Source organism: Adiantum capillus-veneris, chromosome 4 (assembly GCF_014529385.1).
Source record: "Adiantum capillus-veneris isolate H3 chromosome 4, ASM1452938v2, whole genome shotgun sequence".
Classification (NCBI taxonomy): Eukaryota; Viridiplantae; Streptophyta; class Polypodiopsida; order Polypodiales; family Pteridaceae; genus Adiantum; species Adiantum capillus-veneris.
The window spans coordinates 80,767,204-80,792,232 of record NC_140934.1 but is presented as its reverse complement, the minus strand read 5'-3'; the positions used below and the strand labels follow the sequence as shown (position 1 = coordinate 80,792,232).

At 43.7% G+C, this 25,029-nt stretch overlaps 2 protein-coding genes across 3 annotated transcripts in view; one reads left to right on the top strand and one right to left on the bottom strand.

Moving 5' to 3' along the window:
• The first annotated feature begins 1,254 nt into the window (after window positions 1-1,254).
• Window positions 1,255-4,255, top strand: LOC147459481 (GRAS family protein RAD1-like). Its single transcript, XM_086510739.1, has 2 exons — window positions 1,255-2,637; window positions 3,158-4,255. Exons 1-2 carry the CDS (start codon window positions 1,659-1,661, stop codon window positions 4,174-4,176), a joined length of 1,998 nt encoding a protein of 665 aa, XP_086366865.1. The 5' UTR covers window positions 1,255-1,658; the 3' UTR covers window positions 4,177-4,255.
• A 7,447-nt stretch (window positions 4,256-11,702) lies between these two features.
• LOC147459480 (vesicle transport protein GOT1-like) overlaps window positions 11,703-25,029 on the bottom strand; it is a 42,934-nt gene continuing 29,607 nt past the window's right edge. For both annotated transcript variants that reach the window (XM_086510737.1, XM_086510738.1), the window contains exons 3-6: window positions 13,942-14,022; window positions 13,766-13,863; window positions 12,253-12,334; window positions 11,703-12,149 (exon numbers count right to left, since the gene is read on the bottom strand). In XM_086510737.1, the coding sequence (XP_086366863.1) occupies window positions 12,111-12,149; window positions 12,253-12,334; window positions 13,766-13,863; window positions 13,942-14,022 (300 nt within the window). In that variant the 3' untranslated portion in view covers window positions 11,703-12,110. The remainder of the gene's footprint in view (window positions 12,150-12,252; window positions 12,335-13,765; window positions 13,864-13,941; window positions 14,023-25,029) is intronic.

Here is a 25,029-nt window from a genome sequence, read left to right as displayed (position 1 = left end):
ATAAGGTGCCACCACTTTGCATGGTTGATCCCTTATTAAAAGGGAGCATATTGTACTCTATTTGCATCTTGCTCCATTCCTAGAGTCTCGTGATACTTCTAAATCTCACCTCATATTCCTACAGTGAGACTTTTAGCACACCTTGTATACTCTCATTTTCATGCTTGATGAAGCTCATCTTGTGGGCCTCTTGGATCCTCAACTATGTCTTGAGTGTTTGTTAATTTGGTGGAGCTATCTCTTGATAAGTTAGTCACTCGCTAGCTATTCAAACTATGTCTCTACACTTACACTAGTTGCCTACACTTAATTCGGATGTATATGTGTGTATGATTGTGTACACTAATAGCGAAGGATTCCAATGTCCCCACTTCTATGTATATAAGATGCACTTACATGAGTACGTGCATGTAGATGTAGCCATGCATGTATATCAAGAGAAGACTGATTGTGAAGAGATGTAATTCTATCATCTCCAATTTCTATAAGTTTGTTAAGCATCAATGGATGTGCTATCTCCTAGGAACTTCTAAGAATGAAGGGTTTGGATCCTCATACATTTGTCAACAGACATGGTCAATCTATCCCTAGTGTAGTCAATAAATGTTATGGTGTGGTGGCATGTGACTATACATTAGGGAGTTTTAAAGGCAAAAAGGCTATATTTTACAAAGGAGGGAACCATATAGAAGAGGAATATGGAAATTTTCCTGCACGCAAGTGACGCCTACTGGTGAATCCCCTGAGAATCTATCTTGGTTTTCTCTGTACAAGGCTCAAAATTAAGCAAATGCCCACAAGCCATGCTTCAACTTGCGAAAAACACAAAACCCAGCTCTTGCTTTTCCTGCCCCCCACAACCGACCCCCCCCCCCCCCCCCCCCCCCCCCACCACCCAAAAAAAAAAAAAAACCAAAAAAAAAGGCCTCCTTCCTTCTCTATTTCTTCACCTTATTAGGTATATCTACGCGAGGGGATTATAAACAAATGTGAGATTTCTTTAAAAAATGTTGAGAGGGAGCCTTTTAAGAGTTTCTACCATGGTTATCATCAAAGTTTAGTATATAAGTGAAGCTCATGATAAACTATGTATGGGGGTGGGGGTGTGGGTGTAGAGAGAGAGAGAGAGAGAGAGAGAGAGAGAGAGAGAGAGTCCGTCCACCATGGTGAGATCATGAGATGCTCTTTCGAGAGGGAAATTTTTCCAGAATAATCTGTCCGGCCTAGGAGCATTACAATTTCCTATCATTTTCGTTTATTGCTTAGTGATCAACGAGGTACCGCGCTATATAAACGAGAGTGCCACGGCGCGACAGAGCGCGTTAAAACGCATTTGCGATTCTGTGATTAGCGCGTGTGAGCAACGTGGGTGCATACACAGACTTATAGAGAGAGAGAGAGAGAGAGAGAGAGAGAGAGAGACAGAGAGAGAGTATGTGCTTGCATTTGTGAGAAATTAAAGAATCCATGGCTTCGCTTCCACCCCAAGCTTTCCTCTGGTAGACAGCTCACTGCTACAGAAACAACCATGGACGCCAGAGAACGATAGCCAAAGAGCAGCCTCGGCTCACAAATGCTGAGCTGAACATTCACGGGGATCCAGAGCATTTAAAGCCGTCCAAGCGTCATTAGTGCGTCTAAATTAAGGTGGAGAAAATATGGCCTTTCGCTCTCCAGATATGGAGTACATGAAAGGCAAGCCTGCCATTCCAAGCCTCCCATTTGGCACCAACTTCAATACGCAGATACCCACTTTTGAAGAGATTCGCAGCATCTGGGATGAGCACCTATTTTCCCCCTCCAAGGTCTCCGGCACCCCCGACTCTGTTCTTGCCCTCCCCCTTGGCGACTCCCCGCCCTTGGGATCTGAAGAATCGTCGCCTTCACCATTCGAGCTTGATGTCGAATTCCTTCTGTGTAACGCTCAATGCGATGAAAATTGCCGTAATAAGGAGCACTTCAATGACATGATTATTACCAATGGGGATCAAATCATGCAAGAACCTTATGACAGCTGTGTGTATCATCATGCAAGTTATCTGTCTTCCCCCGACCACAGCGGGGAAGATCATTATGAGCACATTGAAGAGGATGCCCTTGTGACCGAGTCATTCGAAGAAAAAGCGGATAGTGATTTAGATAATACCAACAATGTCATAATCACTTCTCACAATAATATTCATGGTGAGAACCATGTCAGAAAGCAGATTGTTGCGGCTCAAGGACCAGTTGGTGTGGATGTCATCCTTCGCCAGCACATCAAAGAGTACCTTGGAAGAGAATTGCAAGAAGAATTGGCTCTTTGTGGTTGTGCCCACATCATCAAAAAGGAGAAAGATGAAGAGGAAAGTGGTTGCAGCCCTGCATTGGACCACCATCTTGAATGCAATATGCGATCAGATTATGGCATATGGGTAATGTGGATGCAAGAGAGACGCATGCGAAATGAGGGAATTGACCTCGTGCAGCGCTTGCTGGCATGTGCAGAGGCGGTGGCATGTAGAGATGCCCACCAGGCACAATCCTTGTTGCAGGGTGTGCAAGAGCTTGCCTCACCTTTTGGCGATTCTCTCCAACGCGTCGCATTTTGCTTCATGAAGGGCTTGGCAGCACGCTTGAAACAACACAATAATGCGGGTAAGATTTTCTCTATTGTGCATTGTCTAAGTTGAATTCGAGAATTTTTAGACTCAAGAGTCCAAACAAGGGTCCAGTGGCAGACAATCCTTAGGGGAGCTTGCAATTCAGGGGCTATCTATAGCCAAGGGCCCATATATAGGAGGTTGGGTGGAGATTAGCCAAGGGTCCTGTGGGAGACAAGTTATAACCCTTAGGGAGCATGCGGCTATCTACAGGCAAGGGCCTATATATAGGAGGTTGGGTGGAGATTAGCCAGGCACCGACCTATTTGGTTCCACACAGTCTCAGAGGAAGCTCGGAGGCCCGGCTATGGAGACGTAGCCGGTGTCCTCTCATTGGGCTCTTTGAGAATTGAGAATTGAGAGAGCCTTGAGAATTCTTTTGCAGAAAGGTTGTACCAAAGAATTCAGAGCTCTAAAGTAAGGATTTTTATTGGGGAAATAGGCAAATTTTGATTATATATTCTCTGAGTATCTTGTTTATAGTTCTCATCAGATACTTTTATGATTATTTGCAGGGTCAGCTACTGGTAACCCATTTCCTGCCTCTGCAACTAAAGGCAATGGGTTTAATAGCAAATATAAGATGCAGTCTGTTTTATCTATGCCTCACTCTCTCATGTGGACCACTGCTCCCGAGGAGGCTCTTCGGCGGCAGGAAGCCTTCCGTTCAATGTACAATGTCTGCCCATATGTACGATTTGGCCACTTCATTGCAAACTCGGTCATCTTAGAGGCAGTTGAAGGTGAAGAAGCAATTCATGTGATCGACCTCGGGATGTCTGATGGGCTACAATGGCCGGCACTCATACATGGGCTCGCATCTCGTCCTGGCAGCCCCCCAAAGCTTCTTCGTATTACAAGTGTCGGCACCTTTACTTCCCAGCTAGCTGAGGAGCTTGGGAAGTTTCTACAGCAAGAAGCCATATCTGCATCCCTTAACTTTGAGTTCAATGCAGTACATCAGCCATTAGAAAACATAGCCACAGCCGAACTCAACATTCGAGCTGGAGAAGTGATCATCGTGAATAGCGTCCTGAGGCTGCACTGTGTTGTGAAGGAGAGTAGAGGCTCCCTTAACAATGTACTGCATGCTATTCATGAGCTCTCACCGAAGGTGCTAACATTAGTCGAGCAAGACGCTAACCATAATGGGCCTTTCTTTCTAGGTAGGTTCATGGAGGCACTACACTATTACTCTGCCATCTTCGACTCCTTGCAGTCGACAATGCCACGTTACAATACATGCCGCATCAACATAGAGCAATGGCACTTGGCACATGAGATCCGCAACATTGTGGCGTGTGAGGGACCGACACGTGTCGAGCGCCATGAGCGTGTGGATCAATGGAGGAGGCGAATGAGCCGTGCCGGTTTCCAGCTTGCGCCAATTCGGCTCGAAGGGCAGGCGCGTAATTGGTTAAATGCCCACTACTCTTCTTTTAAGGAAGATTATACTTTGTCTGATGAGAAAGGATGCCTTGTTTTGGGATGGAAAGGGAAGCCCATCATTGCAGCGTCGGCGTGGCGGTGCTAGGCATCTGTGTGTGTGTGTGTGTGTGTGTGTGTGTGTGTGTGTGTGTGTGTGTGTGTGTGTGTGTGTGTGTGTGTGTTTTGACATCCAGCAGCAATACTGGAGTATGCAGCTTGGCACAATGTCCCTCAGTACAAAAACCTTGATGCAAACAGCCAGAAAGCCACTTTTCCCTCTCAATGGTACATACAGATAAATTTGTGCTAACATGGAATAAATGCTAATAAAAGAAGCAAAGATTTTTCTCCCTATTGAGAGCCATATGAAGCTGAGCTTTCAGCTGTTAGCATCATCCAAACTTAAAGAGAGAGAAAAATAGATTAAAATGGAATCTTTGAGAATATGGCAAGGTTCTGTTCAAAGAAAAGTGATATCATTCTTGGAAATCATGAACCCAAGCATGAGTGCCTTTTCATTTGAGCAAGAAAACCCATATGTCACAAAGTATTTAGAAACTAAAATACTATGGTCTATGCACTCATATTAAGTGAGCTTCATCTCCCTCCATAATAACTAGATACTGCCCTCCACCATAATGCATAGAAGTATTAGTACCTGTGCTTTATCATAATGCATAGAAGCCTTAGTATATGTCCTTTCATCATAATGCAGAAGGCATTGATTTTTCTTTCCCCATAAGCCAAAGCTTCCTTAATAAAATGTAATGTCTTCAACCATAGTGCATTAGCATTAATCCCAAAAAAAAAAAAAAAGCTTTTTTATGCTAAGCCCTCTTGTTATCTATCTCATCACTAACACATGCAAATTCTCGTCATCGATCCATTGCGCTCAAACTCCGAGGGAGTCGTCGGGTGCAATGCTTGCTAGTAATCTATTAGTTTCTAACTTGGAGAAGGCAAAAAAAAAAATCAAAACCCTTGGTCTAGTAAGAGAGCCTCTCTCTCTAATTGGACCTAAACCTTGCTTTTCTTGGAATAAACTTCATTGGCAAGTGTCATGGAGCCATGTAATAATGGAAGAAGAAGAGAATAAGGAGCCAATTGTTTCCATGTAAAAATCCTCTCTATATCATGAAAGATATTATTAAATAATATTAAATAAAATGGGTACGTTAGTACCCATGTGTGTGTACAAAAAGGGGGCTTTGTTTCCAATTGGCTTTCATATTTCCAGTCAAGGCTTCGAGAACCAAAGAGAATAATAGTAGTTTAATAAAAGGGATATTCTGTATTTCAGGTATAAAGCAAGCAATAAAGAAATGGCCTTGGGCATTCTTTGATTATTTCAAAGTGCAACAAGGGGCGGTTGACAGGGGGTCCCCCACTAATATGCCCATGATGTAGGAGGGATCTTGGACGGTTGGACCCTGCCCACTGGCATTCTTGTTGGCGTCTGAAACGTCATGTAGTCTCAAAGTGGAGACAAACAACGTGGCTTCCAAGTTCTCTTGAGTTCACTACCTTCCAACAGCATAAAAACAAACTTTCACATCACACTACCTCCTCTTTGTACTACTCCACACTAGTGACTAGCACCATAGCAAAGGCATAGGTTCTCTTTAGCCCTCTTTATCGCGTGCAAAGGGGCTTGTTTTTGTTTTGGTCTTTAGCCTTTAGGTCACAGATTGCGACACGTGTAAAGCGCTCCCCCTTCCGCCATATTATGTTAGTAGATATCCCTGAAGTTTATGGATATTTCCAAACGTCTTCAAAGACAATTTTCTTTGCACCTCTTCATAGGAAGACTGCTTTTCTTCCAATATATGATGAAACTCAAATATTCGATGGTATTGTGGACTTTCAACCTGATATAATTCGTTATTTATGGACACAAATGCCTCTATTTTTTATTTCTTGCCAAAGATTTTTATCTAGGACAGTTAGAGATAGATACTTTGGAAAACCGAGAGCGAATTCGGTATTTTGGTACTTTTTGAAATTTAAGGGGTATTTTGGGAATTTCCACAAATTTCAGGAGCATTTTGGTAATTATCTTTTTCTCTATTTGGAATTGAATCCCTCTCAAATCATCCACCAATACACACTACGTATCACATTTCACTGTTGAGAAGCATTTGCTTATATCAGATGCGGTGGGCTGGAGGGAGCCACCTCAATCGAAGATTTCGTTCAACTGTGTGCGCTCCCCTCCCCCCCACGGGGGGAGGAGGGGCAAAAAGGTTTATCAAACGGCCCTGTGACATGACAGGGGTGAAGGGAAAGCGTCCCCCCCCCCCCCCCCCCTGCAAGCAGATGCAACATTTTCTTTCTCAAATCACAATAAGAAGGATTTGAAACTGGCTCAATAAATTAAATTTTCCGAGCCTTGCCCCCACTACCCTCCCAACTGTCACGCATTCAACTGCATCTTGTTTGAATTCGATATTTCGTCAAAACTTTAAGTCTGGACCTTTGATGTTTTTGCTCCTGCTTAAATTGCTGAGTCCCACATCTACTTATTTTAGTGAGAACTGAGAAATCATGGATTCAAACAAGAAAGGAGATTTTTGCTTGTCCTGATTTCCATTGGTTCACAAAAACAAGTTTTTTTTTGACTCTTATCCATAACTAGTTGCATACATTTGTCACAACATAACTGTTCTCTGGGGTATACCTTCCAATCATGTTAACGTACCACATACTAATTCAGTTGTGATTGGCATGATGTGCACATAAACAAGACTTCAAATACCACATCCATCACAAAAATGTTGAGAATGATGGCTCAAACAATCCAGCAACCCGGTAGACCCAAGTGCATGGGAAAAAAAGCATTACACCATTTGTGGCGAAGTAAGACTCCAACCAAGGGTGTCAGATCAAGGCTTAGGACAACATACTACCCAAAAAAAAACCAGCTAAAAAGAACATAATGACTGTCACAAACTGGTGATGTGGCAAGCCCCGGACATAACACACACACACACCCTGCAGATTCCCGCAAAACGTGCCGACAGGCTGACGTGGCAGATCTCCGCTAAACACGCTGGCAGGGTGATGTGGCAACAGTACGGATTTCCGTAATTTGCGCCACTTGCTTTATTGGCAGTTTTTGGGGCCTGAAGCTTTTGGAACTTTTTCTTTTGAGTTTAATTGATTTTGGGGCTCTGCTTTTGGCATCCCTTGTAAGAATAAAAGAGCCCTAAGGGCCTCACTCTTCAGGCATCTGGACGCAGACTCTGAGAGCGGAGGACCCTGCGGGAGTTGTACTTTGCTCAAAGATTAATATCAAAGAAATACCGAAAGGGGCACCAGTCTTTGGGGACAATCTCTCTGGGCACAAAACTACGCCCCGCTGAGTCGACTAAATTGAGCTGTGATTTTAAAGTTGTGAAGTATTTTAAGTGAATCTCTCTCGTGTCGCGACAGATTCTAGACTTGGGGTGCCCAAGTTTGTTACAATGGTATCAGAGCACGGCCCATTTCTCTTCTACCGGGAAATCCGATCCTTTTTCTCGCAACACTTTTGGATTCCGAAAAGAATCAGTCGACTTCTTCTACATCTGCTGATGCGGGATGAGATTACGAAGAAGATTCAACCGAATTAACACAGAAAGAATACGGGCCACCTCGGCCTACTCAGTATGAACTTCAAGAGATGCAGCGTCGACAACAGGTTGACGAGTGCACAAAGCAGATGATTCAATTTGCGAAAGACCCTCAGTTTGCAAAATTTTTGTCTCAACAATCCATCGCTGAAGTGCACACTTAGTGGCAGAAAGCCACCGAGCCACCTATCAAACCGAAAATCAAGAAGCCTCCTACTCCAAGAATGTTTACTAAAGAAGAACTCCATGATGCTGTCCAGGCCCAAATCAATCAGCTTCTCTACACGAAGAAGCCATCGGAAAAGCAGCTGAAGCAACATAACAAGAAAACTAATTTCCCCGTTTACTTGGGTCAAAAATCCACTTTTGAAAACGCCAAAAAGCAGAAGAAGCGTATACGCTTCGAAGGATTGCCCAGTTCGTCCTCACCTTCTAACAGCTCCGACACTTCATCTTCTTCTGACTCGAGTGATGAGGACAGGAAGGGCAAGAAACGATGGAAAGATCATATGTTTTATGCAAAAAGAAAGCACTTTTACAGAGCCAATCAATATGATTTCCTCGACGACAAGGGCAAAAAGAAGAAGCAAAAGCAGCAGAAGAAGTTTACCGACTTACAAAGTCTTGCCGAGTGGCCTATTTTTTAAAGAAGAGTTCCCACCAACTTATGGGACCCTGTCCGATGGGGACCGAATAACATAAAGGCATTAAAAAAAAGCAAGCCCACACACACACATGCGCGCGCGGAGAGCTAATGACGTGATAGATTCGTACAGATTTCCGGATTCTGCGCTGACATGCTGATGTTGTGGACCAATACGGATAAGCCCACACACACGTGCGCGCGGAGAGCTGATGACGTGGTAGATCCGTACAGATTTTCGAATTCCGCGATGACATGCTGACGTGGTAGACCAGTACGGATTTCCGCAATTTGCGTTGGCTTTGCTGTCGTAGCACCTGTACGGGTTTCTACAAAACGTGATGGCAGTTTTTGGGCCCTAGAGCTTTTGGGGCCAGATGATTTTGAGTTTGAAGCTTTTCATGTAAAGTGCTATTCATAGGCTAAGGGCCTTTAAATATGTGCAGAGGGCTCATTCTCTAGCACTCTTCCAAGTGAAGGTGCAGAGCGCGAGTACCTGCATTGTATTGAGTTAAGTAATATAAAGAAATACCGAAAGGGACGCCAAGGTTTGGGGCCAGTACTCTCTGGAATGGATTTCCGCCTCTCCGTGTGGCGCGTGCTCTCTCTCTCTCTCTTTAAGTTCAGTTGTTGTTGGAGTGCTAAAAAGTCTGTTCGGTCTGTTCTTTTCCGTTGGCACATGGTGCCCGTCTCGTGACAACACTCTCTTTAGTGTGACATCGTCTACAGGTTGTTCCCGTGCCTGTACAGTGGGCGGTTCGCGCTAGGAGCTTGAGTACAAGGAGATTTATCGCAATAGATCCGAGATCCATTGGTTGCGTCGTCCGAAGAGGACGTTTGCTCACGGTTGTAGACAAGTCCATTACCCGATTCGCCCTTTTCCGCTACACCTTTGACAAATGGCTCGTTGGATTCCTCTAACCTAAAACTACATGCACGTCCTACCAGATGCGCATCGTAGTGTAACAACATCTATCAAAACACTTGTACAATCCATTTATGCAAGAGGGTTCCAAAACTCGAAAACCTAATCTAATGGACTCGTCCGGACATGTTGGTTCTGAGAACGGGCTCATAAAACTGCCGGTACTAATCCTCCAAGGATTCTAGACACTCCTATCTAGGGATAGGCGCAAAATTGGCTCTAAAAGTCGATGAAGCATGTCCACTTGGCGCACACAACCATGTGCACGTGGCAAACATTCAAAGAATGAATGCAAATGATTTTGGAGGCATAGCCCAAGGGTGAATGCAAATGATTTTGGAGGCATAGCCCAAGGGTTTTACAATCCCTTGGCTTCTATGAGTTGCTAGAAGATGTTTCTCATAGCAAATAGTTTATATATGTCATGTAGGTAGCACTGGACATGTTGGTTCACTACATCGCAAAAATTAAAACAAAGCTTTCAGCATATTTGTGCAGGTCTCTTACAACGAGAGAGCTTCATCACCACTGTCTAATTAGAGTATCCTCTCTAGTGATGTATCATGTGGTTTGTAGGGGGATTTTCCCCATGATTTCATTGTATATTTTTCAGGGTTTTTCCCATATTTCTTGTATATGGACCTATGGTCAATTTTTGTGTAATGCTGACCTGGGTCAAGAACCCCACATTTTGCTATTAAAAAGAAGGAAAGACAAAGTTCCCTCACTTAGTGTTACAAACCAGTTTCCACGTCCCTTGCAAGTTATAGACATAATTTCATACTTGAGCACGTTGGTGCAAGCAAAGTTGGTCGATGCTAGAAGCTGCACTATGCTGTGCAAGAGATGCCAACAAGTGCAAGCCAAAGGGCTAAAGCCAGTGTGAGAGACATGGGCAGACAGGTAACAGCACGAATGTATGCCTTGTGCAGTTTGTTTTTACCAAAAGGACTCCAAGGTGGGCCAGTTGGGATGGCAAGTCAGTGTTCGAAGCGTTGGGATAGTGCATTGGAAAGTAGTGTTCGACTAGGCCCAATCATATAACCCTTCGGAACTGCCGAGAGTAAGTTGAGTTAAAAGGAGCATACAGTTAAAAGTATCCATGTTGGAAAAATCTCCTAAAAGTATATGTGCTGGCAGATTTCATACAGTTCCTTGTTCGTCTACCAGGTCTGCTCTGCCAGCCTGCCATGTCATCGGCCACGTCACCACCGTCATGTTATCAAACACGTCAGAAACCATTGATAACCACCTTTTTCATAACCATGAGCCACAATAGAAAGGTTCCTTTTATCCACCACTTCATCCACTTCCATGAATGTAGAGTCCAAGACCTTTAGGAGTGGCTTTACAGACAAAGAAGAGAGTTGTAGAGGGTTTAAGTGCATGTAGCACCTCACTCAGACAACCTCACCAAAAATAATATCACTCATGCCAGCCACAGGCTAAGATAGAATCATTATTGGGATGACATATGAAAAGGGAGATTAATAGACCTCCATCATGTGAGACGAGCGAGACATCTGAGAAGATGCACCACCATCTGTAACCCAGACCTCCTTGGCAATGGCCTTTGGCTCTTGTGGAGCTGGAGGCAAGATAAGGACAAGAGAGGGCTCACAAGGGGAGAGAGAAGGGAGAGGAGATGAGCCGATAGGTAACTCTATTCATACCTTTTTCTTTGGTCTTCTCTTTGCCTTTTGAGCTGGTAAGGGTCTCTTTGAATTTGTCATTGCTATCCATTTAATTTTCTTCAAAATGTCACGCTTTTGGGAACATCATTCATCAAGATGACCATTGCATCCACAGCATGTTTCAAAGCGGATGTCTTGAATCCTTAGTTTGTGTCAAAGTTTCATGACCAACAAAAAAGAGAATCTTGCTTTTTTCGCTTATGCAGTATAGACGACGGATGAATAGGCCAAACCCTGGACCGAATGCATGGCAATTGCAGGTCAGGAGCATATGGAAGTCATGTCAGCACATGCACGCAACCACATTCTAAAAGCACTGCCTTGGTAAAAGATTGGCCTCTTAGAATAAATTGTTATTTTGACAGAACATGTGATGCAAGTAAGCAACACTGTACCCAGAAAAACTTACTGCCTTCTTTTCTAAGTCAGAGCTTCTCAAAGGGGTTATCTCTTTCCCAAATCTTGCTGCCTGCTCCCTCCAATTCTGCATCCCATAGACCCAGCAAGAATCCCAGAAAGATTTCAAACACTTTACAGCCCCTATATAATATCCTATTTGTTGGCGTTTTGATAGTACTAAGAGCCATCATGAAAAAGAGAAAAACATGGCAAGATCTATAGCTTTAGATTGGGTTGTAAGGCATTAAGTCTACATTCCAGGAGGGCTATCCAGACTGAATCCAGTGTTGCACACATCCCTTAAGACTTTTAAAGATTTTAGTTATCAAAACTTTGCTTTGAAGTGAGACAAAACTCCACTTAGCCTCAATCAACAGTACATAATTTGTATTCTCTAGTCAGAAGGCAATAAAACTTTACAATCATCTGATAAACAGATGACCACAGTTAAAGAACTCGGCACAAATGTTGTACATTTTCTTTTAGGAGTTAATGGGGAAGCTCAACTGGCTCCTGTGAGGTGACATACAAGGGCATTCTACAAATGAGCACTTTGACAGGTCCCTGTGCAACTTTGCTAAACCCTATTGAATCTTCCTAATCTTTTGCTTTTGCACCAATGAAGAATGCACATCTCTTCGAGCCATTGATTTTCGATGGCAGCAACTAGGACTCTGCTGAGCATGGCCAATTTTACCTTGTCCTTCTGCAGATTAGAAGTAAGCCCTGCCTCCTCCTCTTTGTTTTGCTTAGTGCAGGAAAGATACATCATACAGGCACTCTCCTTCCCCGAAAACGCTCAACAAACTGCATTGTAACTTGTTGGATGAGATGTATGCACGTAGAGCAAGATGCAACAAAGCAACTATCCAAAATTTAGAGCCAGGGTGGAGCCAGAGAAGAAGCTTACTGTCATAAAGAAAGGCTGCTGAAAAAACCAACCAATGACCGGAATTTTTGAAAGGTAAAAGAAAACTGTAGGTATAAATCCCCTGCAAAAAGAATACTTCAAGTCAGCCCCTAGTATTTAAGTCAACCCCTGGACCTCATTACTTACATATCACAATTAGTAAAAAGGGCATGAAGTCCAATGGCTCTACATAAAATCTGTCAGATGCTCTATTCACTAACGAAACTGTCTAGTCCAGCCTTCCCTCAAACCACCAAAGGTATTCTTTAGATAATCTTCCCACTTCAACTCTTAGATAAGCTTTCCCGCTTCTTCAACATGTCAAAAATAATATCCACGATCATGTCAATATAAACCTCTGACATTTCACAAAACCCTTCCTTGGACATGGCCAATACCATCAAAGTGTGAGTGCAGCCACAAGAATCAAGGTGTATATACTCCCTATTGCCAAGCACGCCTACCAACCACCTAAGCTCTATCGCCGATTTCGCCTCCCAACTGCAGTCCCTGTTGATCATTGCCACGGATGGCTAGAGGCTATCTGTCTCCCGGATTTTTGGTGCAAAGTCTTCTTGCAGCCGTGATGTCTCTTCTGCTGGGATGCACCATTGTATAGAGCCTTGGAAATCTCGAGTTGGCTATCGGAGATTCTTTGGTGGAGTTTTCGGCCTCCTCTTACTTGCTTCTATCCTTTATCTTTCTTATGAGCAAGACATGGTAGTAGTGCACGTCATAACTACTTAGGGTTGACAAAAGTGCTTCCGTTATGTGTGTATGCCTGATGTAATGCCTTTGGGCTTGTAATTTTGATTACATAATACAAAAGGGTACGAAGCCCCACTTTTTTGCCAGAGAGAGAGAGAGAGAGAGAGAGAGAGAGAGAGAGAGAGGGGGGGGGGGCTTTTCTCTTACGGCGCCCACCATCTCTCAGAAGCTCAAGCTGCATCTTCACTCTCCTCTATCTTTCTCTCTCTCTTCATCTCACCTCCGGCAGTGCCATTTGTCCCTCGGATGTGTTTCGTTTTCCTACTTTTTTGAGAAATTCCTTTGGTTTTATTTGTTTCACGTGTGTGTGTGTGTGTGTGTGTGTGTGTGTGTGTGTGTGTGTGTGTGTTGTGGCAAGGTCAGACCCTGGTGGGTGAGGTGTATGAATTGAGAATGTGAGTGGAGCTTGCCTTGTGTGTGTGAGTGTGCGCCTATTTGGACTTGAACGCCTCTCAGGTTGGACAATCTCCAACGCAACCCACATCATAAGGCGGTAGTATGACCCAGCCTACAAATACAACAAAAAGGTCACCTATGGTATAGTCACCCATCATAGGGTGATGCCCAAGCCAAACACTTACAGAGGTCCCTAGGCTCACACCCTCAACATAGACAGGCACACACAATCCTGGAGAGTAAGATCCTGACCAAAAGGATAGACAGCAAACTCAAATCCTGAAGCTACTCATTCCACAAAAAAAGTTTAAGGTCTAATACAGCTAACTTATATGAACAGGATGCTTACCTGAACAACATAAAGAAACCATAGCCCTCAAGGATCATTCCTAAAAAGGCCCACCCAACAATCACTAGCAAGAAACCCACCAAAAAGGAGATAGAACCCTGCAAGAAAACGCATTGTACAATGAGTTTGTGTATATTCTAAGAGTTCCTCAAAAACGCAAACATATAGAAGTTTACCTTGTAATTACTTCGTTTCAAGAAGAAAGAGGTCGTAGACTTAATTCCAATGGTGAGAGCTAAACCCGACAAAAACAATATCTGGAAAAAAATTATATGATAGTTGAATCATTTCCTGACGTGGACACATGTATATATATACCTTCATAAGGTCAGAAAAGTCCGAACTTACAAATTATGTCAGAGGCTAAAACACTCACAAAAACACACAAGCAAGGCACACAAGGAACGGATGAAGAACAAAAACAAAAGCATCTTTTTTTTCTAAACAAAAAATAGACAAAACCAAAACCATTAATGCTTTCAGAAAAGGCTGAGGTAAAATAAGTTAGAGAAGCTTATTTGACTGAAACTTTGAAACAAGTACTCAACCTCAAGTAATCACAACAAGGATATGACAACACAATAACTTAATCCTAGAATACAGACTCCACACAACAACACAAACAACAGACAAAACCTAATATAAGTTAAAAGACTTCAATGAGAAACTACTATGTATCGACCTAGAAGGGGGAAAACATAACCAAGCTAGTGCAATGTTAAAAACTTGAAAACATGCAGCTTTAGCGTCACTGCTTGTCCAAACAGGAAGAAGATCTTCACTTTTATCATGCATAGCCTGGACAACAGCTATGGCATTCCTACTCCATTGTCAGTGCCCAACACTAGGTGCAGGTTTGTAAGTTCAGTCATGATTCTATAAAACCAACAAATGAAGTTTCAATCACATTCCGTGTCACATGCACACTAACTCTTAAGTGCACATGGACGTGCTACTATGACCTCAAAGCTAGGTAAAGCCTAGGCAAACCTAGGGAGATAACCTTGTGAAGCTCTGCACAAGACCTGTGTGTCCAAAAAAGTCTATTAGATTCAACATAGTCACATGGAATGGCCATTTTTGGGTCTGCCGTACCCATTTCCTGTTCCGGTCCTCATTCCATGTGACTACATAGTCACGCGGAATGGCATTACGCCATCCCCCGTTCATGTTTGCCGTTCCCATTCCGCATGTCTCTTGGTATCAAAACGTGCATTACTCTCTTTGCATGAGCTATCGCACAAGGTGTCATTGGGAAGTATTCAAACTAAGCATTTGAAAGAACTTAAAAATTTTGAAGTTAAGCAGGAGATGCAAGGCTCTATTGAAGCAAGCAAGCTGAAGAAATAGACCATCAGTCACAAGGGAAGAGATCAGCACCAGCGCAAAGCAATTACAGCATTTTCACTATAGACCTAGCAAATCAAACCCTAATCAGCCTAAGCCTATTGCCTTGCCCCAACATTCAGCCCCAAACCCCTGACAACGATAAATCACCCCTTTGCATAACGCTGATTTGCAGCCATAGATCCACCCAAGAAATAGCTCTCTCAATCTAGATCCAGCCCTGGTAGCCCTCTACATTCAGCCCACCAGGTCTTCCAAGAGCAGATATGAGGAATACAAGAGCAAACAGGTAGATCTCCAAGCACTATATTCATTTTCAATGTCATCATTGATATTACCACATTAACTAAGCGGATTGTACTTACAGGTTTGACCTTGGCAGATGCAGAGTGGCAGACATATGGTTGGGAGTTTGCTCGAATAGCTAGGTCTTGTAGGAGTCCTGCAAGACCCGACAGCTTCTTTGGCAAACATGATCCTCAGGTGATGATCCTTTCAGGTTTTCTGATTCTTAGTAATTCGGAGTTTACCAATGGTGTGATCCTCTTTGGGTCTCGAGCTCTATGAGATTCAGGTTTTGCTATTCAGTTAAAAATGAAGCAGTTTTACTCCAGATTGTCTCAGATTTCTTTCTGAGGATTTTTATGCTCGTTTTTCAAGATACTTCTCTTTCAGCAGGGGCTTCCAAGGTACCCAAGAGCTGGCGCCAAAATTGCTAAAAGCTGCCAGTGCAAATAGCTAAAATCCGTACAACAATGCCACGTCAACATTCAGCACAAAAATCGGGTATGTCGGATGCCACGTCAGCTTGTTCTATGCGAATTTGGGCCCTTGCTTTAACTCTGAAATGTTTGAGGCCCCTCTGCTCAGTACTGAAAGTTAATAGGTTTAGGTTTTTAACCCTAACCCCCTTTTGAGCCACTCGACCAAAATCTGCAAGTTGTCTGGGGTTAGGCTTTTTAACCCTAACCCCCAAGTGTCCTCTCCACCACATCTGCAAGTTTGGGTGTGTCATGTCATCAGTTTGTGGGATACACTGTCACAAGACGGGCACCACGTGCCAATAGAAAAGAAAGACTGAATAGACTTTTATCACTTCATTAACAATTGAACTGAGAGAGAGAGAGAGAGAGAGAGAGAGAGAGAGAGAGAGAGAGAGAGAGAGACGACACGCGACACGGAGTGGCGGAACTCCAACCCAGAGAGTATTGGCCCCAAACCATGGCGCCCCTTTCGGTATTTCTTTATATTGCATCAACACAGTACAAGCCAGTACTCCAAACTCCGCACCTTCTCCAAGAAGCAAGCCAGAGAATGAGCCCTACCTCATATTTAAAGGCCCTAGGCCCCAAAAGCAGTTTTCAATAAAAAGCCTTAAAACTCAAAAGCATCTAGTCCAAAAGCAAAGCCAAAAAGCTGCCAGCATAATTTATGGAAATTTGTACAGCTGCCACGTCATCAGCCATCACAAAACGCAGAAATCCATACAACCTACCACGTCATCATGCCAGCACAATTTTCAGAAATCTGCCACGTTATCAATTTTTGCGTGTGGATCCTGCTTTATTTTAGGTTCTTTATGTCACTGGGGCCCCATCGAACGGGGTTCCCATAAGTTGGTAGGACTTCTTCTTCTGTTACTTGTTCTCTTAGGGTTTAGGCCCCTCGGCCGGCATCTGCAAGTTGGCTCCATTCTTCAACGCTTTGACACGTCAAAGCTTTGTTACATCTCCCCTTCTTGAAAGAGAGTAATCGTCCGCAATTACAACATATCTGCAAAACAACTCAAGTTAGTTCAAAAATTTCCGAGGGACAATCAGTTTGCTCTTTTGATCAAGGAGTTAGCTTCTCCTTTCGCCCAAATTGAAACTTTTGATATTCCGGCGTAGTAAAATTAGCGATCACACCCAGACCGTACTGATCTTCCACGGGTGTCTTGATGCACTAAAATTACATACCCAAGCAATCTCATCCAATTAGGAATATTCAGTAGTTGGCACAACAGAATGCAACACAAATGCTTACATATGCATGTTACAAGACACAGCAAACAATGCCGTTGAACACTCCCCCTACACAAACGGTCTGCGGTATGAAGCTACTCAGCGACTACCTCGTCACTCCTTCCACAAATAACCTAAAAAGGTACGGGCCATGAGCTCACAAGACTGTACAACCAAACGCTCCCCAGACCGCAGTCTGCGTCGCTTGGAGGTTCAAGCATACAACCAAACGCTCCCTAGGCATCGGCCTGCGTCGTTCGGAGGTTTTCTAGCATACAACGGAACGCTCCCCAGGCATAGGCCTACGTCGTTCCGAGGTTCAAAATACCAAAACAGTATTTCTCCCTTCTCCATCCGGGAGTAAAATCACCAATCATTAAAACCAGAGTCAAACAATTCAAATCAGCACCAAGACAGGTTCAAAACAGATACCATCCATTTCAAACAGGAGCAACAAACAAGTTCTCAAACATATTCTCAAACATAATTCAAAAGTATCCAACTAGAAAACAACTAGAGAGGTCATTTAGGGCTTTGTTCGGACAACCGAACTTTGAAGACAACTGGCTTGCCCTTCTGCATCACGGTGATGGTTCGGTTCCGAACCGAACCTGGAGAGTTACATCATTCTTGTCGTGCCAAGGCATGCCCAAAAGAACGTCGCAATTGCCCAACTTCATAATGTAGAAATCGGCTTTTCCATGATAATCTTGTATAGTCACTGGAAGTGCACCAATGAGCGGTGCCACTTTTTGAGTTTGCCCCGTGGCTAGCTCAGCTTCAATTTCTCCACCCTGTGCATCATAATCAAAGTGCACCCGCTTCAAGAATTCTGGGTGGATGAAATTCTCCATAGCTCCGAGGTCAAAGAAAATAAGGGCTTTCAAGCCATTGACTTTTTCATAAGCTCTGCATAACTCATTAAAACTCTCGAGGTGTATACCATAAATATCGAATACTAGTCCAATATAGCAAGTCTAGCCTTCTTGATCGGAGGTGGCCCCAAGGATCTGTCTATCGTGGGAGCAGAAGGTTGCACTGAGGACGTCGAGGCTCGCTCAGGACATGTATTGAACGTATGCCTGTTTGGAAACATTCGAAGCATCGGCCTTCTTGTAACAAGGCGTCTCGTTGACGTTGTGTCAGACGAGGCCATTGAGGTTGGTTTTCACAAGATTCCCGAGAATTTGTTCGTTGTCGCTGGGAGTTCTGGTTAGTGGCCGCAGGTTCTTCTGTGGTAAACTCCAACTTTCCTTTCATGAGCTTGTAGCCGACCGCGGCATGGTCCATAAGCTCCTGCATGGTAGAGACTTGCTTGGAGAGACAATATTCCTGCAATGGTGATGGTAGTCCAATGGTGTAGCGCTCGCACTCGTCCTCCAAGGGAATGAACTTAAAAGAAAGACACCGGAAGATACACGTAGTCATCCATGGTTTCGGTGGCAAGCATTTTCAAGTTGCCCCACTCTGCCAAAATCCGGACTTCAAACATCGAAGTCATGTAACTACGTGCAAAAACTGTCTTGAAAGCTTGCCAGGTCCTTGGAGCATGCAGTTGTGTCGCGATTGAAATCCACCATTGCATAGCATTATCTTTAAGAAATCCCGCTGCTCGAGAAATCTTGGAGTCTTCTGTATAGTTTCCCAAAGCATAGATGTTGTCGAATTGATGTAGGAACTGCAATGCTTTCTTGCGATCTTTCACCCCGGAAAAAGTGAAAAATTTGACTGTTGTGCCACCATTTTTGAAATCTTTGGGTTGGTTAGGCGCATATCCCGGGTAGGGATAATGAGGGTATCCATATGGGCTCCAACCATTCTAGCCTGGTGGGGGTGGTGGTGGAGGTGGCGGCAATGGCAGTGGCAAAGGCGGTTGCACTGGATAAGGGTCAGATGGCTGCACCATATTCCTAAAGATTCCTCCGATCGGAACAGACGGCTGAGAAGGTCGCCGGTTGGAAGCTCTCGTACTTTCTGGTGCCGGAGGAGGAGGTACCACCTGGGGCATCAGAGGGGGTAACATGTAGCTCAAAAATTGTTGAAAACTTTGCAGCATCGGAAGATTCTGCTGAGGATGCCGCGAAAGAATGTCGTGAAGCTCGTTGAGCAGAAACTGCAAATATTCTATTGAATCTGTTGCCAAATTGGCTTTATCTGACAGAAAAATATTTCTAAATGAATTATTGGATTTGTAAGTGAGAGGGTTTTCTCGCTTGGAACACCAAGGAAAAATAATTCTAAATGAATTATTGGAATTTTAAGTGAGAGGGTTTTTCTCACTGGAGACATCCGAGTACAGAATATTCCTAGTGCGTCATTCAGAGTAATAACGGGAGCGGGGAGCACTGTGAAAGAGAATATCTGTAAGGCCACCAGGAACGGGTACTTCTGATGCATCACATCGGATGGGTGAAAGGGAGCATCGGGAAGAAGTATCCGACCATCCGGGAACGGACATCTCTGATGCGTCATAGGATGGGTGACATAGAGCATCGTGAAGGAGATTGTACCGTAAGTTCGGTAGGAAAGGACTAGGTGATGGGTATTCCTAATGCGTCACAAGGTGGGTGACGGGTGCATCTGAAAGGGAATATCCATAGTCGGGAGGAAATTCCGAACTATGTTGGAATTGTGCACAAGGAAAAAGCAAGCACTAGAATGAAGATGGGTTCAGAGGAAACTTTGAGGAGCATTGCAACTGTGCATGTGATTGCATCCAGGGACGCCTGGGAAGTGCTGTGAAGGCATTGTTTTTAACTTATAAGGTTTTATTGAGTTTTTGGACAGATTCATACCATTTTTAAAGGTGACCGACCGCCCACTTAATAAGTGGGCAGCCATCTGATAAATAAGGCAACAGATCAACCAGCGTTTTCTCTCTCTCTTTTTCTGGCAGAGCATCGAAAAAAAAAATGAAAAAAATTTCAAAAAAAATAATAAAATTTAAAATTTAAAAAAACGGCCGCGATCTCTAGGCGAGCAGCTATTCGTGCCCGTGGCTAGGAGCTATAAAAGCATCACATGCCCTTACTCAGAGAGGAGGACCAATCTTTGCAAGGAGGAGATGCTGCTGCAAATTTCAGCCGTAAAGAAGACGTTGCAGGTGATGCCCATGGCTGCCCCAAGTGTACCAGATGTCGCCAAGACCCAGTGCGTGAGTTCCCTCGCGAAGAAGTGCCTACGGAGCGTGTTTCCATCGTGACAAGCTGCTGTTTTTCTCTGTTTTCAGCCCCTAAACGTCGTAGACGGGGCTGATTTATGAGAAGGAACCGGAGAACACACCTCTTTTGTGTATAGGATTGGAAGAGAGGATTTTCTATGGAGAGATCTCTTCCAAGGAATTGCTTTTCGAGAACGGAGTTGCGTTTCGAGCATCGAGACTTTGAAGGTAACGATTTTCATGTTATGAACTCTGTGTATTTGTTTGCAGGTGTACTTCTTCTTAGTGAGGGAGTAGGAGCAGAGGAAGGTATGAGCCTCTGCATGAGAAAAGTGCTCTGAGGAACTAGAGCCAGATCAGCCCAGGGGTTTCGTACCCGAGTTTGGGAAGTAGATCCACGGATCGGAGAGAGGTAGTCTCTCAAGTTGCGATCCGGAAGTTGGGATTCCCAAGTAAGGACTTTGTGTCCGGGAAAGCAGAGTTGTTATGCGGGAAGAGGACTCTGGAAATAGAGTTCTAGAAAAGAGTTGCAGCAGGGATGTCATGCCCTGAGTCTGGAAGGTGAGATCCAGAGGCGAGAACCTTGGTTCTCAAGGATTTGGAATAAGGAACGGAAGTTCCTTGGAATAGGGTTTTGCCCTAGGAATCGGAAGCTAAGGCTTCCAGGAACCATAAAGTCTTATTCTAGAACGAACGTGGTAATAAGTTCGGTTCAAGTGCTTGTATAGACTTCTCCTCGGTAATAAAGATACTATTACGGGGGGGGGACCAGCCCATCTTCTGGTCCCCAGTACTGTGTCGATCTTCTCTCTCTCTATCTATTTCTCTCTATATCCTTTGGCTTCAGTAATAAGTGATAAAATCTATTTATCCGAATGTATTTTATATTGTTATGCGCTCCCATTTGTGACAGTGGTATCAGAGCATGGTCTCCTCTCTTTCTCTGTAAAGGAGGACGACTCTGGGAAGATACGGGAAGAAGCCATGACAAGCCAAGAGAGAAGTAAGCAGGCGGAACCCTAAGTCCTGCAAGGAAAAGCTCGCAGAGTTGGAAATTATTTTTCTCTCTGCAAGAAGTCGACACGAGACTCGGGATTCTCTGAGAAGGCGACAAGAGCATGATGCTCAAGAACCTAGAGAATGCAAGGAGCGGAATGCTCGAGATCCTTCAGAATCCAAAAAATATCCATGAACATCAATCCAGAACTATAGCCATGAAATCCCGTCATTTCGCAAGGATACTGTGAAGGTCTCTAGACCTAGGAACACTTCCAGTCAAGTTTGATCTTTGACGAAAGAAAAGATGCCTCAAAAGCTACCGCTTTCATTTGACAGTTTGAAGTTGCCTTTGCAAACGGCAATTTTTGAAAAAAAAGCGTCGAAGGTGAGGCATGTGACCAAACACCTCAAGGGGGATTGCAAGTACTTGGTGGTATACCAAAGCTCTGCAAGGAACTTACAACAAGACTTGGATTCAATTCAAGGCTGAATTTTCCAACAAATTTTTTTCCTCTACGCTTTGAGGAAGGCATCCAAGAAGATTGGGATTGGTTTGCCCAATAGGAACACGAGCGAGTTAAAGCAAGTAGCGGTTCACTCTTGCCAAGGTAGTTCCATTCTTGATCCTCTCTGAGGAAGGAAAGATGAACAAATTTAACGAAGGACTTTTGCACGAATTTTGTAAACGTATCTGCAAGATACTTTGCAGTAGATGGTGGAGTCAGCAATAAAAGCTGATAGTGTACACCTTAGTGTATATAGCATACAATCCCCGCAGTGGGACAAGAACCATTGAACACAGAAAGAATGAATTTTTGTTACCTCTCCTTGAAGGATACACTGCTATCCGGAGAAAGTTTGGAGTAAGGGAATTCAATCTAACTCCTGAGTTTTTGAATAGAAGACCCTCGAACTTTAAGTGAGAGGGCAGGTTTTCGATCAAAGTTACATCTTTGCGGAAATCATAAAGTGCATTGTGCTTGTTTGCTCTTTTGCACGAGGTATGGTTATGTCTAACCGAGACTACTCACTCTCGAGTGTTTATGAGACAAGATCAAATTGAAACATTGTTTTCTGAGATGAATTGGTTTGCTTAACTAGCCGGAAGGTCAACTATTGATCTGGTATCCGGTAATTCTCGAACAGATTACTTGCTACTGCGGGTAGGAAATTATGAAGGAACCATTCTGGTATCCGGTAATTCTCGAACAGATTACTTGCTACTAGGGGTAGGAAATTATGAAGGAACCATTCTGAGCTTTCCAGCAAAGAAAAGCTTTCATTAATCTTGAGTACCTTATGAACCAACACCCCTACCCGATAAGGGAAGATATGGTAGTGCTTTTCACACAAGTGAATGAACTCTCTTTACGAGGGAAGGAACAAGCGACGACTACGGCCTGTGCTTGAGGAATCCAAGGATTAAAATCCTAGATTATTTATGAGCGGGTTTTGCTCTAAGATCGAGCCAAGGGATCGTCAAGTTGAGCGTCTTCGCTCTAAGGATCTTACGAAGGGAAGGTAATTTCCAAGGTTCACCGAAACTCTAACACAGCTTAAGAATTATGTATACTTTTGAGTACATGGATAACACACGAAGATGCACACCTATGCCAAGGAACTGGACGAGAGTTTGTTATACTCTCTTGAGCGCCTTTTTGCGCGCAAGGATATTCCGACACGACAATCTCTATTTGAGATGTGTTCGGTAGAAGGAATTTGAGTTTCTCTACGGAGAAGAGGTTTTCTGATGGTCGTTGATCATTGAGTACGCTATGTGCTTTTACCATTATAGTAGCAACTTTTGGTTGCGGTATATGTTTCTCCATGAGCAGGTCAAGTAGCATTTACACGCTGCTGGAATAAATTCGAACTATTATGTTCGTAAGAATATAGTTCGCCAACCGTTTCAAAATGGTAAGAATTACATATGGGAGAACATCCCTAAGAATCAAAGAGGGTTCGCTCTATTATGAACCGGGTTTGAACGTACGTTCAGAAAATGCTATGGCTAGAATCCTATCTGCCTGAGATTTTGCAAGGCGTCATTGATGCTCGCAAGGTGAATCATTTTTTATGATATTGTAAGGAAGAGACTCTAATGGGCGTCTGGAAAACACTGCTGGTGGTAATAACTCGCAGGAGGAAAAGATTGGAAGGAAGTGCCGCCGTGCACAAGGAATCTTTGGATTGGAACCGTCCGCCTACGTTGAGCGACAGCCCGAAACAAGAACCTTCTTTAATGTTATCGCAAACTCTGTTTGTGAAAGAAAGACATCCAGCTTAATGCTCTATGACTTGGGCATTCTCTATGTGGGAGGACACAAGAGGTTTAATACCCTCTAGGCTAACAGCGCAGGATTATGCGCAAGGACAGATACCTAGATTGATTTCTAGGAAGATTATTCTTCTCGAATTTCAGAAGACGGAATCAAGTTAACAGAGTCTCGGATAACGAAACTTTGGATCAGAACAATTGGCCTACCCAAAGCAAAGGCTCGGAATAAGAACTTACTTTGGTAAGGTGGCACACTTTGTCTGCCACCTCAGGAAGATTCACATGAGCTTAATGCTCTCGACATGCCCTATGCGGGAGGACACAAGAGGTTTAATATCCTCAGGACTAATAGCGCAAGGTTATGCGCAAGGACATAGACCTAGATTGATTTCTAGGAGGATTATTCTTCTCGAAATTGAGAAGGTGGAATCGAGTTAACAGATTCTCAGATGAGGAAACTTCCAATCTGGCGGAAAGACGCGAATGACGAGTTCTTACATGGCTCGTAACTTTAATGAAAGGTGAAGGACATCCTCGAGGTACTAGAGGAAGCACATGAACCGGTAAGGTAAGTATTGAATTATTGAATTTTTGTTTAATTTAATTTTTAGCTTCTCTTCTAAGAAAGGACCAGCTCAACTCACCATTGAGCAAGATTTGGAATTTTTCCGATTTCTCCTTGGCAGTTCAGTTGAACCTCTACAGTTGAGGACAACTGTTTATAAGTGAGTGACAGAAAAATAATTCTAAATGAATTATTGGATTTATAAGTGAGAGGGTTTTCTCGCTTGGAACACCAAGGAAAAATAATTCTAAATGAATTATTGGAATTTTGAGTGAGAGGGTTTTTCTCACTGGAGACATCCGAGTACAGAATATTCCTAGTGCGTCATTCAGAGTAATGACGGGAGCACTGTGAAAGGGAATATCTGTAAGGCCACCAGGAACGGGTACTTCTGATGCGTCACATCGGATGGGTGACAGGGAGCATCGGGAAGAAGTATCCGACCATCCGGGAACGGACATCTCTGATGCATCATAGGATGGGTGACATAGAGCATCGTGAAGGAGATTGTACCGTAAGTTCGGTAGGAAAGGACTAGGTGATGGGTATTCCTGATGTGTCACAAGGTGGGTGACGGGTGCATCTGAAAGGGAATATCCATAGTCGGGAGGAAATTCCGAACTGTGTTGGAATAGTGCACAAGGAAAAAGCAAGCACTTGAATGAAGATGGGTTCAGAGGAAACTTTGAGGAGCATTGCAATTGTGCATGTGATTGCATCCAAGGACGCCTGGGAAGTGCTGTGAAAGCATTGTTTTTAACTTATAAGGTTTTATTGAGTTTTTGGACAGATTCATACCATTTTTAAAGGTGATAGACCGCCCACTTAATAAGTGGGCAGCCATCTGATAAATAAGGCAACAAATCAGCCAGCGTTTTCTCTCTCTCTTTTTCTGGCAGAGCATTGAAAAAA